The sequence below is a fragment of the Geotrypetes seraphini genome, chromosome 7 (genome assembly GCF_902459505.1).
Source record: "Geotrypetes seraphini chromosome 7, aGeoSer1.1, whole genome shotgun sequence".
Taxonomy (NCBI): Eukaryota; Metazoa; Chordata; class Amphibia; order Gymnophiona; family Dermophiidae; genus Geotrypetes; species Geotrypetes seraphini.
In genome coordinates, this window is record NC_047090.1 from 161,755,046 (window position 1) to 161,771,658 (window position 16,613).

The 16,613-nt window shown below is 42.8% G+C and overlaps 1 protein-coding gene across 2 annotated transcripts in view; it reads right to left on the minus strand.

The window, feature by feature from the left end:
- PPP2R5C (protein phosphatase 2 regulatory subunit B'gamma) overlaps window positions 1-16,613 on the minus strand; it is a 322,861-nt gene that overhangs the window by 86,541 nt on the left and 219,707 nt on the right. For both annotated transcript variants that reach the window (XM_033953398.1, XM_033953399.1), the window contains one exon: window positions 12,653-12,761. In XM_033953398.1, coding sequence (XP_033809289.1) covers window positions 12,653-12,761 — 109 coding nt within the window. The remainder of the gene's footprint in view (window positions 1-12,652; window positions 12,762-16,613) is intronic.

A 16,613-nucleotide genomic window follows, 5' to 3' on the forward strand; every position in this document is an offset into this window, starting at 1 on the left:
GGAGTCCCTCAGGGTTCGGTGCTGGGGCCAATCCTGTTCAATATGTATGTAAGTGACATTGCTGAAGGGTTAGAAGGAAAAGTGTGCCTTTTTGCAGATGATACCAAGATTTGTAACAGAGTAGACACCGAAGAGGGAGTGGAAAATATGAAAAAGGATCTGCAAAAGTTAGAGGAATGGTCTAATGCCTGGCAACTAAAATTCAATGCAAAGAAATGCAGAGTAATGCATTTGGGGATTAATAATAGGAAGGAACCGTATATGCTGGGAGGAGAGAAGCTGATATGCACGGACGGGGAGAGGGACCTTGGGGTGATAGTGTCCGAAGATCTAAAGGCGAAAAAAACAGTGTGACAAGGCAGTGGCTGCTGCCAGAAGGATTCTGGGCTGTATAAAGAGAGGCGTAGTCAGTAGAAGGAAGAAGGTGTTGATGCCCCTGTACAGATCATTGGTGAGGCCCCACTTGGAGTATTGTGTTCAGTTTTGGAGACCGTATCTGGCGAAAGACGTAAGAAGACTTGAGGCGGTCCAGAGGAGGGCGACGAAAATGATAGGAGGCTTGCGCCAGAAGACGTATGAGGAGAGACTGGAAGCCCTGAATATGTATACCCTAGAGGAAAGGAGAGACAGGGGAGATATGATTCAGACGTTCAAATACTTAAAGGGTATTAATGTAGAACAAAATCTTTTCCAGAGAAAGGAAAATGGTAAAACCAGAGGACATAATTTGAGGTTGAGGGGTGGTAGATTCAGGTGCAATGTTAGGAAATTCTACTTTACGGAGAGGGTGGTGGATGCCTGGAATGCGCTCCCGAGAGAGGTGGTGGAGAGTAAAACTGTGACTGAGTTCAAAGAAGCGTGGGATGAACACAGAAGATTTAGAATCAGAAAATAATATTAAATATTGAACTAGGCCAGTTACTGGGCAGACTTGTACGGTCTGTGTCTGTGTATGGCCGTTTGGTGGAGGATGGGCAGGGGAGGGCTTCAATGGCTGGGAGGGTGTAGATGGGCTGGAGTAAGTCTTAACAGAGATTTCGGCAGTTGGAACCCAAGCATAGTACCGGGTAAAGCTTTGGATTCTCGCCCAGAAATAGCTAAGAAGAAAAAAAATAAAAAATTTTTAAAAAAAATTTAAATTGAATCAGGTTGGGCAGACTGGATGGACCATTCGGGTCTTTATCTGCCGTCATCTACTATGTTACTATGTTAACTCTATGGAGGACTCAAGTGTCTGTTATAAGGGTCCAACGATAATGGTAGTGGTGTAGTCGACCTCCAATTGGAAGGGAGGATGGGGTGTGGGGATTTATGGCTAAGCTCTTTAGCAACCGGTCAAAATGACTATTGGGTCTTTTGTTGTGGTGGAGGTTGTGGCTTGAGTTTTCTGAAGTCTCAGCCTCCTCTGTGTAGGAGCTCTAGAGGTAGTGGATGGCACGTATCTCTTCTTGGTGTATGAAGCGGAACAACAGGAGTGATAGCAGCATCTGGCAGGTTGAGTTCTGGTAGTTTTAGAAGCTGCAAGAGTAGTCATATTTTGCTTATGTCTTGTGATTTTTTGCATAGCTTCCTCTATTTTCTCTCCAAATAGCTCATCCCCCAGACATGTGATATTGGCAAGTCGGACTTGAACATTTTGGTCCAGGTCTGAGATGTGGAGACAGACCTGCCTCCTCATGAAGATGGAAAGGGCAGATACCCTGGAAGTCACATCAAAAGCATCAAAAACTGAGTGAGCCTTGAACTCCCTCATTTCTAAGAGATTCTTTGTAAAATGCTGGAAGTTAGAAAGCTGGTCCGAGAGATCTTGTGCTAAAATAACTTCATGCAAAAACTCATATAGAAGTTATAGCTGAGAGTTTTGGAACAGACATTTTCCAAACTTGTCCAGGGTTTTCCCATCTTTTCCTGGAGGGGTGCTAGCATAAGATCTAGAACTGCTAGACTTTTTTTTAGTGCATATTCCACCAGAAGAGACTGATACTGTAACTGGGGGTTTATCAAATCCTGAACAAGATTGTACTCTGTACATGGTATCCAAGCTGGTATTTCTGGGAGCTACTGGAATGAGAACAGGGCATCTCAATTCCTGAACGTCACATCCTTCATGAGGTTATGGAAGGGCAATTTTGGGCAGTCTTTGGGAATCTTCTCATAGTACAAGGCATTGAAGAGGTTTGCCTTAGGCTCTGACTCTGATTCCATTCTGACAGGGACTCACCCATCTGTCTAATAAAGTGGGTAAAATATAAGGACGCTGGCAGAGATCACCTTTAATGTGGTGGTGGAGATGGATCCGAGGAGAGTCCATAAGACTGTGGTTGTGTTGTTAAAGCAGACAGAGTAGATATGTCATGATAAATGCAAGTCATACTCTTCAATGCCTAGAGGTGAGGAAGATTGCTTCAATGTTTGATACCTGCTTGAGTGAGACAAGCGTCAGTGAGCACCTGGAATCACTCCGGGAATGTTAACGATGTCGATCCAACGTCGACTGCGAAGAAGAGCTCAGAAATCTGGTGATCTTGGTTCCTGACCGGTGCTGATGGGAATATGTGACCTGGTCCTTGAGGCTCCAGAGGATCGAGGCTCAGGCTGGGCCAGTACCAGTGATGTCACAGTGGTAGCATATGCTGTCTGGGTGTGCAGCATAGTAGCTATCTCCCTGTGTAGAAGTTCCTTGATCTGGTCCTAGATGGATGACACTGGTACCGTTGTGTTCATCAGTACAGTAGGAGGCGAGGGGTATCAAGGCATTAGTGACCTCAAACATGAGGCATGCCTCAGAGGTGACACCACCTGCAGCGAAGGAGGGCGGATCTCTGAACATCAATGCTCGTTGGGTAGGGGAAGTGTTCTTTTGCGGAAGGCATCTCCGATGGAGGCAATAGAGACAAAACAGATGTCTAGCAGGTTGTCAGTGCTGGTGCAGACATCAATGGCTGTGTTAGCCTCAATACAGATACTCCATTGTGGGTTCAGAATTAGATATGGTGGGCATCTTTGATGATCTGGACAAGGACACAAAAAGTTTCTCATAATGGAGCTGTCTGGCCTTCAAAAATCTTTTTTGTAGTTGGGAGCAATGCTTACAGGACTTAACCCGGTGGTCAGGTCCCAGACACTGGAGGCATCAATTGTGCGGATCAGTACCTGAGATAGTCCTGCTGCACCAGATGCACCGCTTCAACCCACTATAAGACCTAGATATCAAAGGAAAAGTCAAAGGACTCAATGGTCCTGGGGAGGTCAAGTAGGTGAAAACCCAAAAATAGGTTGACTCTCCTGGCTTGAAAACAGGCTGCACGGGGTTAGAAGGCCTAAAAATATTGAAATTTGAAAAAAAACTTAATAAAATCCAAAGAAAAAAAATATGCTTAAGAAAATAAAAACGAGAAGGCACAAAAGAAAGGAGTTGACGTGCTTTGGAGAAGACCAAAAAAACACACCTTCTCAGCTCTGCGGAAAATGAAGAACTGATTGTCCTGTGAGCTGATGTTAGGTGAGAAAGCACCGGCACATGCGCAGTCTTGAGACTTTTGAAGAAGTTTAAAGTAACAGTACACTTTTGCACTGTCCGTACCAGGCTCCATGGATGACATCACCCATGGGTGAGAATATGCTGCCTGCATATCCTGGGATAACACCTGTTACAGGTTAAATAACTGTGCTTTATCCTAGGACAAGCAGGCAGTATATATGTGGGACTCCCTAGCTGAACTACAGGATTGATGGGTAGTTGGTATTTAAACAGAGAATAAATTTTGTAGAACTGCTTGGCTGAACCGACTATCTCATCTGTAATAATTCTCCAAACAGTAGTGAGATATGAAGATATGAACTGAGAGAGTGGATCATAAATGAGCTACTGAGGTTGCCATTGCTCTAATTTTATGTGCCATGACACGACCATCCAGAACAAGCCCAGTCTGAGCGTAGCAAAAGGATATGAAGTCCTCAAGCCAGGTGGAGATGGTTCTCTTGGTAACAGTTCCTAGTCTGTTAGGATCAAATGACAGGAACAGTTGAGTGGAAGTTCTGTGAGGTTTTGTGCGATTCAAGTAATAAGCATGCTTACAGTCCAAGGTATGTAGAACCGCCTTACCAGGCTAGGAATGTGGTCTTGGGAATAAAACAGGTAAAATAATGGACTGGTTGAGGAGAAATTCAGAGGACTATCTTAGGAAGGAATTTTGGATGGGTGCGAAGAACCACTTTGTTATGGTAAAAAGATGTGAAAGGAAGTTCAGAAACTAGAGCTTGAAGCTCTCTGATTCAATGTGCAGAGATGATGCAAAGTAGAAATACTACTTTCCAGGTTAGACACTTCAATGATGTAGATGAGAGGCTCAAATGGTGGTTCATTAGGGAAGATAAGAGAACATTAAGGTCCCAAATCACTGACGGTGGCTTGATTGGAGCTTGGTGTGAAGTCATCCCTTCATAAATCTAAACACCATGGAGTGTGCTGATAAAGATTTGTTATCCAAAGAGACAAGAAATAGCATTATTGCGCTGAGGTGAACTCTGACTTAAGTAGTTTTAAGACCAGAGTTAGATAAGTGTAAACGATGATCCAGTATTGATGAAACAGGACATGAAACCGGATTATGTACTTGAGACTACACCAGGTTGTGAAGTGAGTCCATTTGAAACGATAACATTGTTATGTGCATGGTCTCTAGAAGCTTCAATGATATCCAACACCAGTTTTGAAAAATCTAAAATTTCTAATGGTTGGGCGACAGATACCATGCTGTGAGAGCTAAGGAACCAAGGTTGGGATGCAGAAGAGAGCCTTCATTCTGAGTCAGTAACATTAGAAAGATTGGTAGAGGGATGGGTTTTTGAACACTGCATTGAAGGAGAAGAGGGAACCAAAGCTGACAGGACCTCCGAGAAACTATTAGGATCATGGTGGCTTGTTCCTGGTGACACCTGAGCAGAGTCTTCATCCTTAAACACTAGGCTAATGGAGAAGGTATGCTTCTGGGGTTCCTAGACCTCACAGTAGCTTTCAGCCTAGTACAACACACTGCTAAAATCACAATGCAGAGAAGTAGGCCTAGACATAGCCTAGGAAAAGCCATGGCATAGATAGAATCATTTCTATCTAAAAGACTAACGGAAGTAGAATGGCAGGGGAATACCAGCAACTGGAAAAAAACAGACATATGGGTACCACAGGGATCTGCCATGTCACCCATGCAGTTCAACATCTTCCTCCAACCACTGGGGATATTCTTCAGAAAACTGGGTAGGAATGTTACATCTAAGCAGATGATGTCCAACTGATCATCCCACCAAAGAGACAGGATGCAAAGACTAAATAGACGAAAAGGCAGGCCTAGAGAAAATCTTTGGATGGTTTCAAGCAAATGGACTAGTAGCTGACAAAGAAAAGACAGAACTAATTTTCATACATAAATGGGGAGGAAACAACCCAGTTTCCAACTAACATTAAATGGCACTATCACAGAATCGGCCAAGAATGGGGTGAAAAATCTAGGTGTATGGCTAAACCCAAGCCTAGACATGACAACACACAGATCCAATGCATCGTCAAAAATGTTTATGGCAAACTTTACTGGGTTAGAGGACTGAAACCCTACCTCTCCGACCAAGCAATGTTCAACACATAATATCCCCGGTACTTACAATCTTCAACTACTGCAATGCAACCTTGCTGGGTTTACCGAAATACATGATCAGACAGATACAAACAGTACAAAACACTGCAGCAAGGTTTTTGCTAGGAAAATCAAGACAGACGAATGCCAACCCACTACTTAGTTACACTGGCTCCCAACTGAAAGCAGAGTGAAATTCAAGATCTTATTGCTGACACACAAAACCGTTCACCCCTGCAAGGCTCTGTGATGGAATGTCCTACCAAAGGAATTAAAGCTAGAAAAGGACACCGAGAAATTCAAGAAAGGGATAAAGACTATCCTTTTCTCAGACTACTTCAACTGAAACTGTGAGCCAACAGAGGTAAATAGCAGGCTCCTCCCCCCAGGAACACAATAGGAGGACATGACATGTATGAACATAGTAGATCTTTCCAGAAATGCTTAAGATATGATGAATATAGTAAACGGAACTAAAATAAATTAGGATGAGTGTAACAGGGCAAATGTAGTATACATTGCTATAACTATTTAGGATGCATGTAAATATAGATTACTTAGTTATAACAGTTAACCTATTTAGGAGGTGTAAATATAGCATACTTAGTTAGAATGGTTAACTGTAATCTTGTTCAAGAAAGGATTGGACAAATTCCTACTGGAAATGGGGATAGAGGGGTATAAATAGAAGATTACTGCACAGGTCCTGGACCTGTTGGGCCGCCGCGTGAGCGGACTGCTGGGCACGATGGACCTCGGGTCTGACCCAGCAGAGGCATTTCTTATGTTCTTGTGTAAACATAGTATACACATATAATAGTATAATAATACAAAGGCAAACATGATACCCTAGCCAAGCTGCTAGGATGCCGACAACAATTAATAACAGTAGAATCTATCTGATTCTGTATTTAAAATCCATTACAGATGTCTTTAAAAGCCACTCTGAATTGACTCCCCAGTCATTAGTAGCGATATAGAAGCTTCCAATAAAGATAAAGTCTTTGTTAGCAAAGGAATTGGAGGGAAAACAAAGAAATTTGTTTTGCCAGTTGAGAAGAAATGCATCCAACTCCAGGAGAACAAAAATATTGGGAGTTTGTGATTGGAAGGGGATGCAAATAGGTCTATCTCCAGTGTTCCCCATTTTTGGAAGATCTGACGCAGAGTGTTGGAGTTGAGAGCCTATTTGTGCGGTTGGAGAAGTCTGCTCAATCTGTTGGCTAGGATGTTTTGTCTTTCCTCTAGGTCAAGGGTAGGCAATTCCGGTCCTTCAGAGCCGGAGCCAGGTCAGGTTTTCAGGATATCCAGAATGAATATGTATGAGATGGATTTGCATGCACTGCCTCGAGATTCAAATCTATCTCATACCTATTTATTGTAAATATCCTGAAAACCTGACCTGGCTCCGGCTCTCGAGGACTGGAATTGCCTACCCCTGCTATAGGTAAACTGCTATTAGGAAATGTTGAAGGAATGCCCAAGCCCAGATTTGAATTGCTTCCTGGCAATGTTGGTGCGATCCTGTACTTCCTTGTTTGTTTATGTAGTACATGGCTACTTGATTGTTTGTTTGAATTAGTACTAAGTGGTTTGAGGAGTCTGACTTGAAATGTGAGAAGAGCATTCTAAATTACTTGAAGCTCCAGGAGAGTTATGTGTAGAGTTTTCTCTTCGTTGCTCCAGGAGCCTTGGGTGTGAAGACCTTCCAGATGGGCTCCCCATTAGAGCATGGATGCATTCGTTGTTAATACTCTCTGATATGGTAGAGTTTAAAAGAGAAGGCCTCTGGTTAGATTGATGGGGGGAAACCACCAGAGCAGAGACTGACGGAGGTTGGATGTTACTTGTATCTTTTGAGATAATGTTCCGTAAAATTGAGACCACTGGAACAACAGAGTCCAATGAGGAATTCTGAGGTGTAAAAGAGCAAAAGGGGTAACAAACTGGATGCCATGTGGCCTAGCACATGTAACATTTGGCATGAATGACCATTTGACGAGATGACACATTTTGGTAGATCTGAAGAACACTGTGGAGTCTCTGCAGTGGTTTAAAGGCAAGGGCTTGAGTAGTGTCTAGGTGTGCCCTAATGAATTCCAGAACTTGTGTAGGCTGTAGGTGAGACTTTTTGTAATTGACTTCCAGAAAACACACCGTTGAATTGATTACAACCTGTGCAGCCTGCGGAGTCGAGGCCTTTATCAGCCAGTTGTCCAGATAAGGGAAGACATGGAAGCCACATGAGCAGAGTGTTGCAACTACTACTATTAAGCACTTTGTGAACACTCTGAGTGTTGATGCGAGTCCAAATGGGAGTACCTTGTATTGGAAGTGATGTGCTCCTATTCTGAAATAAAGATACTTCCTGTGGCTAGGAATGCGAGTATAAGCTTCCTCGAGATCTAGAGAGAAGAGCCAGTCATTCTTCTCCAAAAGTGGAAGAAGGGTTTCCAGAGAGACCATGCAAAACTTCTCCTTCATTAAGTATTTCTTGAGCGCTCAAGTCTAGGATGGGAACAGACCTCCAGTCTTTTTCAGTATGAAGAAATACTTGGAATAGAACCCTCTGCCCTTCTCCTGCATAGAAACATTTCTATAGCATTTAGCTAGAGGGCGGCTGAGAGCTCGTTCTGAAGTTTTCTGATGGGAGGTGAAAAAGGACTCTCTTGGGAGGACAATTTGGAGGCCTCCTTTGAAGGAGAGTATAACCCTGTTTGATTATTTAAAGGACCCAATTGTCCGATGTGATGAGGGCCCGCTGTTGGTAGTAATGGATGAAGACAGCCTCCAATGGGAAGAGAATGAGGCTGAAGTTAAAGAATGTTGGCTAAGCTTTCTGCAATGGAGTCAAAAAGATTTTTGTGTCTTTTGCTGAGACGGTGGATGCGATTTTTTGAGAACACTGTTGTTTCTGGAATCTCTGAGGGTGAGCCCTGGACGAGGTGGAAGGTGGAATATATCAGTGATCAGAATAGGAGGCCCTTCTAGGACTGTAATAGTGCATTGTTGATTGGGATTTAGATGTTCTTGTAAAAGAGAGTTGTCATGTAATCTTCATGTTTAAAAAAATTTTTTTTGAGTAGCCTCCTTAATTTTGTCGCCAAAGAGCTCATCCCCCAAACAAGGGCTATTAGCCAGCCTTTCCTGTACATTGGCATCCAGATCTGATATGCGAAGCCAAGCCTGCTGCTGCATAGGAATGAATACAGCTGAAGTTCTGGATGTTACATAGAAGGCGTCAAAAACAGAGCGGGTCATGTACTTTCTGATCTCTAGTAGATCATTGATAATATGCTGAAAAGAGGACAAAGTGATTCTTAGGGATGTATTGCTCATAATCAGATAACTTTTGCATGAGCTGTTTCATGTAGAATGTCATGTAAAAGTTATAGCTCGGAACTCTACTTGTTAACATAGTGCTCTGGAAAACTCTGTGTCCAAATTTATCCAGAATTCTACCTTCTCTGCCTGGTGGTATACTGGCATATGTTCTTGAACTATTTGTCTTCTTCGAGCAGACTCAACCAGGAGAGATTGTTGTAATTGTGATTTATTAAAGCCTGGGCAAGTCTGAATTCTATAAAGAGAACCTATCTTGTACAGAGCCACAGGTACTAAGAGGGATGATCCCCAGTTTAAGCATGAGGTTGTGAAAAGGGAGTCTGAGGCAATCTTTTGGCCACTCCTTGAAATCTAAGGCATTGAATAGCTCCGCTCGAGGCTCTCTCTCTGACTCCATCTTGATTGGAAGAGCCTGGCCCATCTACCTGATAAACTTTGTAAAAGAAAAGCTTTCAGGCAGAGATTTTCTCAGAGGAGGCAAAGGGGTTGGATCAGACTCCAGGCCATAAGATTTCTCAGCAGAAAGGTCTGGCAGATGAGAAGAGCGATGTTGACAAGTCTGAGTCATACTGATCTATATATCTAGGTCAGGGGTAGGCAATTGCGGTCCTCGAGAGCTGGAGCCAAGTCAGGTTTTCAGGATATCCTCAATGAATATGTATGAGATGGATTTGCATGCACTCCTTGAGATGCAAATCTATCTCATGCATATTTATTGTGGATATCCTGAAAACCTAACCTGGCTCTGGCTCTCGAGGATCGGAATTGCCTACCCCTGATCTAGGTGAAGTGAATATCGAGCTTGTCGTTTGAGGAGAACACAGACATAAAGCCAAAGAGCATTAAGTATGATGTCTAAGAGAGCATCAATCATCTCTCTTAGATGTCCAGAGCGTCAGTACCGATTAGAGAAGTGTACCGAACGGGAAGTAGAACTACGCTCCCTTGATGAAGAACGATGTCTGGGTACTGAGTGTTGACCGTGCGGAGTGCGAGACCTGGCCCTCAAGGCATGGTGAGAGCATTGCTCGGACTGGGCTGTCCCTGAAGGAGTTGTGGTTGGTATCTGGTTTGATTGGAGCACCACAGCCAACTCTTTCTGTACCAGTTCTTAATCTGGTCTTGAATAGATGGGCTTGGTACCGAGGCTGTTGTTGGTACAGATGGTGCGGGCTGCTTCTTGTGTTGAGGCACTGGTGACCTTGATGAAGAGGTATGCTTCAGAGGTGACACCACCTGGAGTAACGGTGTTTGGGTTTTTACTCACTTACACTTAAAAGTGTGTTGAAGCCTAAGATGATGATGATGGGTGGTGTGAAGGGGAGGAATGATTATGCTACTTAGCTGACTTCCCAGGAGACGGTACCATGGCATTGGGGAGGGACCTATGTGTTGAAACTGCATTAGTACCAAAGCAGAAGACAGTCTTTGGGTGTCCGCATCTGAAGCAACTGACATCGATGTTGTAGAAGTGGATCCGAAGAGTTTCTCGTGTTGAAGCTGCCTCAATTTTAGTGATCTTTTTTATAGAGTGGAACAGCGGAAGCAGGACCATGGGCAGGACTGAGGCACTGAAGGCAACAACTATGGAGGTTAGTGGCTGAGATGATCCTGTTACACTGAGTGCACCACTTAAAACCATTCGGCGGTTTGGTCATCGATGGGAAGACTGCAATTCAGTGGATGCTCCCGGCCTGAAAACAGGCTCTGAGGAGCCCGAAAGCCCAAAATTGAAAAATGTTTGACCCGGTGGAGAAATAAAGAAAAACTAAAGAATTATGAAAAAAATAACAGGAAGGGTAAAAAATATCAAACCTTTGGTGCACTTGGAGAATCTCCAAGTAGATGCAGCTTTCAGTTCCGCAGAAAATTGAAAATTGGTGGTCCTGCGAGCTGATGTTGAGTGGGAAGGCACCGGAGCATATGTGGTACAGGCAGTCTCAAGACTTTGAAATTTCTTAAAGCGACAGTACACTTTTTGAACTGTCATTACCAGGCTCCATGGATGATGTCATCCACATGTGAGAATATGCTGCCTGCTTGTTCTAGGATAACATGGACTACACAGTTAGCTATTCGAGATGAACAGCCCATACCAAAGTGTTCTCTTAGACTTCCGTGGCTGGCATCATGATTGTAGCAGTTTTCTGGGTCTTGCCATGTCTGAGTAGAAAGAACAGACGTTTCAGCCATCATGCTGTGGCTTTCTTCAGGGCATGCTGTGAGGTTTGCAGTGTGTCTTTATATATAGTGGGTCCATGCACCTGATTGAGAACAGGGAAGTCTGTTGGTCATGAATTTGAATTTTGGTTGGAAAGTTTGTTGGAATTCAAGTTTGACCAACAGACTACCCTCGCCATGAGAGACACATCTAGTAAGCAGTTAGCCAGTGCCGGCACATCTCCTCACCGGCATCTTGGGGCACACCCAGAACCTGCTGTGGCAGTTTGTGATACACTGCAATAAAGCCTTGCTTATGAGTTACTGCAAATTTAGAAATGGATGAGATGGAATATATTTATTACATCTTGAAAGTACACAGGTATAACTTGATTTAACCACTAAATGAATGATGCAGAAAAATGTTATACTTTAGTGCAAAGGTTTACTCCATATTTTACCATGCTAGTCTTACTCCTGTTGCAGAAAGTATTCTAGTGTGGACAAATCTAAAATAAAACACTGTGCTAAAGGACAGTGCAGTGGGCATGTAAAATACTTGAATAAGAAATAGTGTCCAAGGTAAAAAAACTGCTAGAATTGTGCAGTTTTATTCTTCACTTAATGTTGTATCTTTATAGAAGTTCAGGACTGGTGTAAAGCTGTAGCATAGGAAAAAAGTGGTCATCTTAAGTGAACTATGGCATTTTACTTCAGATGACACAAAGATACCTCAGAACTCTCCCTGTACAACTTTAAAGCTGGGAGGCAGGAGAGGTGCCCATGGGCTGCTGTCTCCATGCAGCCATCTTGAAAAATGGCAGCACCGACCCTATACGATGCATCCCAGGACACTCTGAATGGATTCAGTCATCGCCATTTTCCAGGATGATTGTATAGAGGCAGGAATGTCTCCAACTTTAAAAAAGGTACACTTGAGGGATTCTAGGGTGAGGGGGTGTTGAGAGAAGAGAAACAGTGTCTACTTAGGTCTACATGCACCAGGGATATTTCTGGGGTGTGGTGCAGTGGGAGGAGTCTAAGGATTCTGAAACATTTACCTTCCTGCCAATGTTGAGCTAATTCATACTCTGGCAGGAAGGAGATAATTTACTCTTGATGTAGCACAGCTGCATCTTACCACAGCAGTGTGCAATGTTTTTTTTTTCTGAAGTGCAACTGTGGCAATTTGCATGCTCTCTGCTTACAGTACTGGAGAGCAATATTTTTATGTTACTTTTGTGTTGGGATGGGAAACCATGCACATGCACTGAGCATCAATAGATGGCTCTATCATAAGGTAACTGCATTGGTCCCTAAGGTACCAACTTTATACTTAGTCCGCCACAAAATAGACACCCAGTGCAATATGTAAACACCATAACACACACTCAGACAAACTTAGAAACAAGCCATTAAAATAGTCTAAAAATGGAAAAATCAATGCTTATAAAACAATGTCACTGCGTAAAAGTAAAAGCTTCAAAAAATAACACCTTCAGCTTAAACATTATTACCTGAGGATGGTACACACTGAGTGATTTCACTTTGTGCAATGGTAATAACACCTTCAATAAAAAAATTTTGTGCTCCTCTTTTAATGGTAAGGCAAATCCATTTATTATACTGCAGACAAGAAAAAATGAATTTTATCAGCATTTATGTTATTCACATTTTAAAAATATCAAATGTATATAACTGAAGATATCTTCCAGTTTTGTTTTGTTTTTTTGTTCTCTTTGGCCATGAAGATATTTTCAGTACAAATAAAATTGAAACTAATTAAAAGATCTCATAAGTAAAATATACTCAAATATATACTACAAGATAAAACTCACTACATGTACAAAACCAGCAAAACCAGTATGGTCAATTTAAAATGTATGTTTTTAGTGCTTAAGACAAAATAACTTTAAAGTGTTCATTCTTAGTAAAATTGCTCTACCCTTACATGACAAAGTCCTTTTCTTTTAGAAGAAAGTGAAGAGAGGTTTTTCTCTTCATTGCAGGGGACATTTGAAGTGCTAGCTTTATTTTAAAACTTGCTTCTATATTTAGGAGCTCCTTAACATTCCTAGTGGCACAATTGTCTATATTCTGCCAACTGAAGCTCACATGAGAAAAAATTCTGTTCAGTATGATTATGGGGACAAATCACCTGATAATGCAGTACGGTTGACACATCAACAACTTTCATCAAGAAGCTAATAAGACACACACATACACAAACACAAAACTAAGCCTTTTCCAATTAAATCATAGTCTTATAGTCTGTATATATAGTAAAATATTTGACCTCAAAAAATGATTCTAAAGCTGAAGCAAAACAAAATGTCCTAACGCACTGAACGCTGGGAATTGTTTTTAACAAGTTAACTGATCAGCACTAATGAATGGAAACAGGATCAAAATATTAAGTGCTTACTTCCAAGGAAACTCTCCAACTTTCATCTACAACAACTAAAGCATACGTAAGGAACTCCACACTTTCTTTCCAGTGTGCCATTCAGTGTCCAGAAACATGTTTTGAAAGTTAAATGAAGTACTGTACTGTTTCAAGCAGTTTGCAGACTTGCAAATGGATACAAGAAAACAACTTTGCATATTCTCATTCAAACTTTAATAAAAACACATTGTTAATAATTCACTACATAACACAGAAGACTTAGCAACAGCGAGGACTGCAGAAATCATGTACAAAGGGCCAGATGTATTCAGTAGTGACATTACATAAAATTATTGGGGATGGGGGAGACAGGAGAAGCAACCCAGGCATTGAAGAGGCAAGCCAAAGTGATATTTCCAAACATCACAGCTCACCCCTCCCTTTAAATTAGTTTCCGCCCTCTTGTGAAACAAGTATTATTTGGTAGCTTCATTCAATGAATTCTTCCATATGAGAGTGAAGTCTGAAGATTACAAAGGATAGGACAGAATCTCAAAATAAATCTGCCACTTGCAGTTCTGTTAACACATTCTACAACAATGTAGATATGCCATTTGATTTTATAATTCAGCCATAAATGATATAAAATTAACAGTAGTATTGTTTTGGGAATACACATTTTCCATTATAAAAGCTTTCTGAAAAACTTCTGGTGGAATTCTGCGCAGTGCAGAATTTCCCATCCATGCAGAGTTCTGCACAGATCTTCTTTCCTGCTCCGAAAACACCATCTCTCCTGCGCAGGTCTGAGTTCTCTCTGACTGTTCCCCCCCCCCCAATTGTGATCCAACATCTGTCTTATCTGCAGGCCTCGCAAAGAAGCAGCAGCAGTGGTGGCAGCTGGTCCCGCTAGACCTTTTCCTCTGCTGCATCACTTCCCATAGACCAGTGTGCCGCAAACTTTTTAAGGTGTGGCACACTGATCTAAAACCCATACTCGAGGCCGCTTCATACGCTGATTTCGGAAAATCACTTAAGACCTGTCTCTTTAATACATACTAATCTCAATTCTTGTCCTATCTGCTCAGCCTTCTTTCCCATTCACCAATTTCTCTTGATCTTAGATTAACTCATGCTCTTCCCATTTGTTATTTGTATTCCACCCAAATTGTTTTCCCCCGCACCCCCATCTCTGACAGACATCCTTTTGATTCAAACCAATTTGGGTCTCTTCCATTTGCAATTTTGTATCCCTGAAAGTTCTTTTCTCTTCCCATTATATCTCTTACCCTCATTGTATGTATCTTGTTGTAAACATCGCTTACTCTCATTGCATGTATCTTGCTGTAAACCGCTTTGAACTTATGTATCTTTTTGTAAACATCGCTTACTGTCATTGCATGTATCTTGTTGTAAACCACTTTGAACTTATGTATCTTTTTGTAATCATCGCATACTCTCATTGCATGTATCTTGTAAACCGCTTTGAACTTATGGTATAGCGGTATATAAGAAATAAAATTATTATTATTATTATCTCATGGCACCTGGAAATGCACGGACGTCCTCCAGCTGCGACCCTGAGGGGTGTTACAGAAGGAGGTGAGGAGAAGGAGCAGAGGCGCTGGCGCCGGCTGACTATAGGATGTGCCTCTCACTGAGAGGCATGTCTTGTAAGCAGACAGCCGGTGCCTCTCCTTCTCGCCGGCATCTTGCGGCACACTGCTGTAGATTAACGACGTGGCAGAGGGAAGATCTTGGCGGGGCTGGCTATAAGCAATCTGTTCACAGTGCTGCCTCTGCCGGCTGACATCACTGCTGCTGCTTTGCAAGGCCTACAGATAGGATAGATGTTGGATCACATGGGGGGTGTCGGTTGTGTCACTGTCTGGCGGATGACCCGACTAGAGGCCATGGAGGAATCATCATACAGGCACTTATGAGCCAGCCAGGGCCAAACCAAGGCATCCGTCCCCAGCTTCCTCATTGGTTGGTGACCGAAAAAGCACCTGGCCTTCGAGATCTCTGCTGAAGCCAACAAGACCCTCTGGGGCAAACCCCAGCTCTTGTAAGATCAGATGGAGCACCTCCTGCAAGAAGGACCATGTTCCTGAGACCAGGAATCGTCAGCCAAGAAAGACTGCCGGAATATTGTTGACTCTGGCCCCCATGGGCCACCAAGAAAGACAGAAGATGTGCTTCTGCCCAGTGGAATGCCGCCAAGCTTTCTGGCCCAAGAAAGAGAGCGAGAACACTAGAGTGACCTCATAATGTACATATACCACCGCTGTGGCGTCAAAGAAACTTGCACCACTGGTCTTTCTGCCAAAGCTCCAGTTGATTGACCAACCAATGTTGCAGACCAGGAGTCCAGTGCCTAAGTGGAGCAAGCCCCGCAGAGAGCCCACAACCCAACAGGATGACATCAGTCATAAGAATCAACCACTTGGAAAACTGAAGAAGCCAGCCCAGGGGATGAACAGCAAAGTAATAAAATTTGCAGATGACACCAAGCTATTCAATGGGGCTACGACTAAAGAGGACTGCGAACATTTACAAAGGGACCTAAACAAACTAGGGGAATGGGTGACGAGATGGCAGATGAAGTTCAATGTAGAGAAATGCATAGTCTTACACGTAGGAAACAGAAACCCGAGGTACAGCTACACAATGGGAGGGCTGTTATTGAGTGAGAGTTGCCAAGAAAGGGACTTGGGGGGTAATAGTGGACATGACAATGAAGCCATCGGCACAATGCGCAGCGGCTGCTAAGAAAGCAAATAGAATGCTAGGAATAATCAAGAAGGGTATTACAAGCAGAACGAAAGAAGTTATCCTGCCGTTGTATTGGGCGATGGTGCGCCCACATCTGGAGTACTGCGTCCAATATTGGTCGCCATACCTAAAGAAGGATATGGCGATACTCGAGAGGGTTCAGAAGAGAGTGAAGCGTTTGATAAAAGGTATAGAAAACCTTTCATACGGTGAAAGATTAGAGAGACTGGGGCTTTTTTCGATGGAAAAGTGGAGACTTAGAGGGGATATGATAGAGACTTATAAGATCACGAAGGGCATAGAGAAAGTGGAGAGAG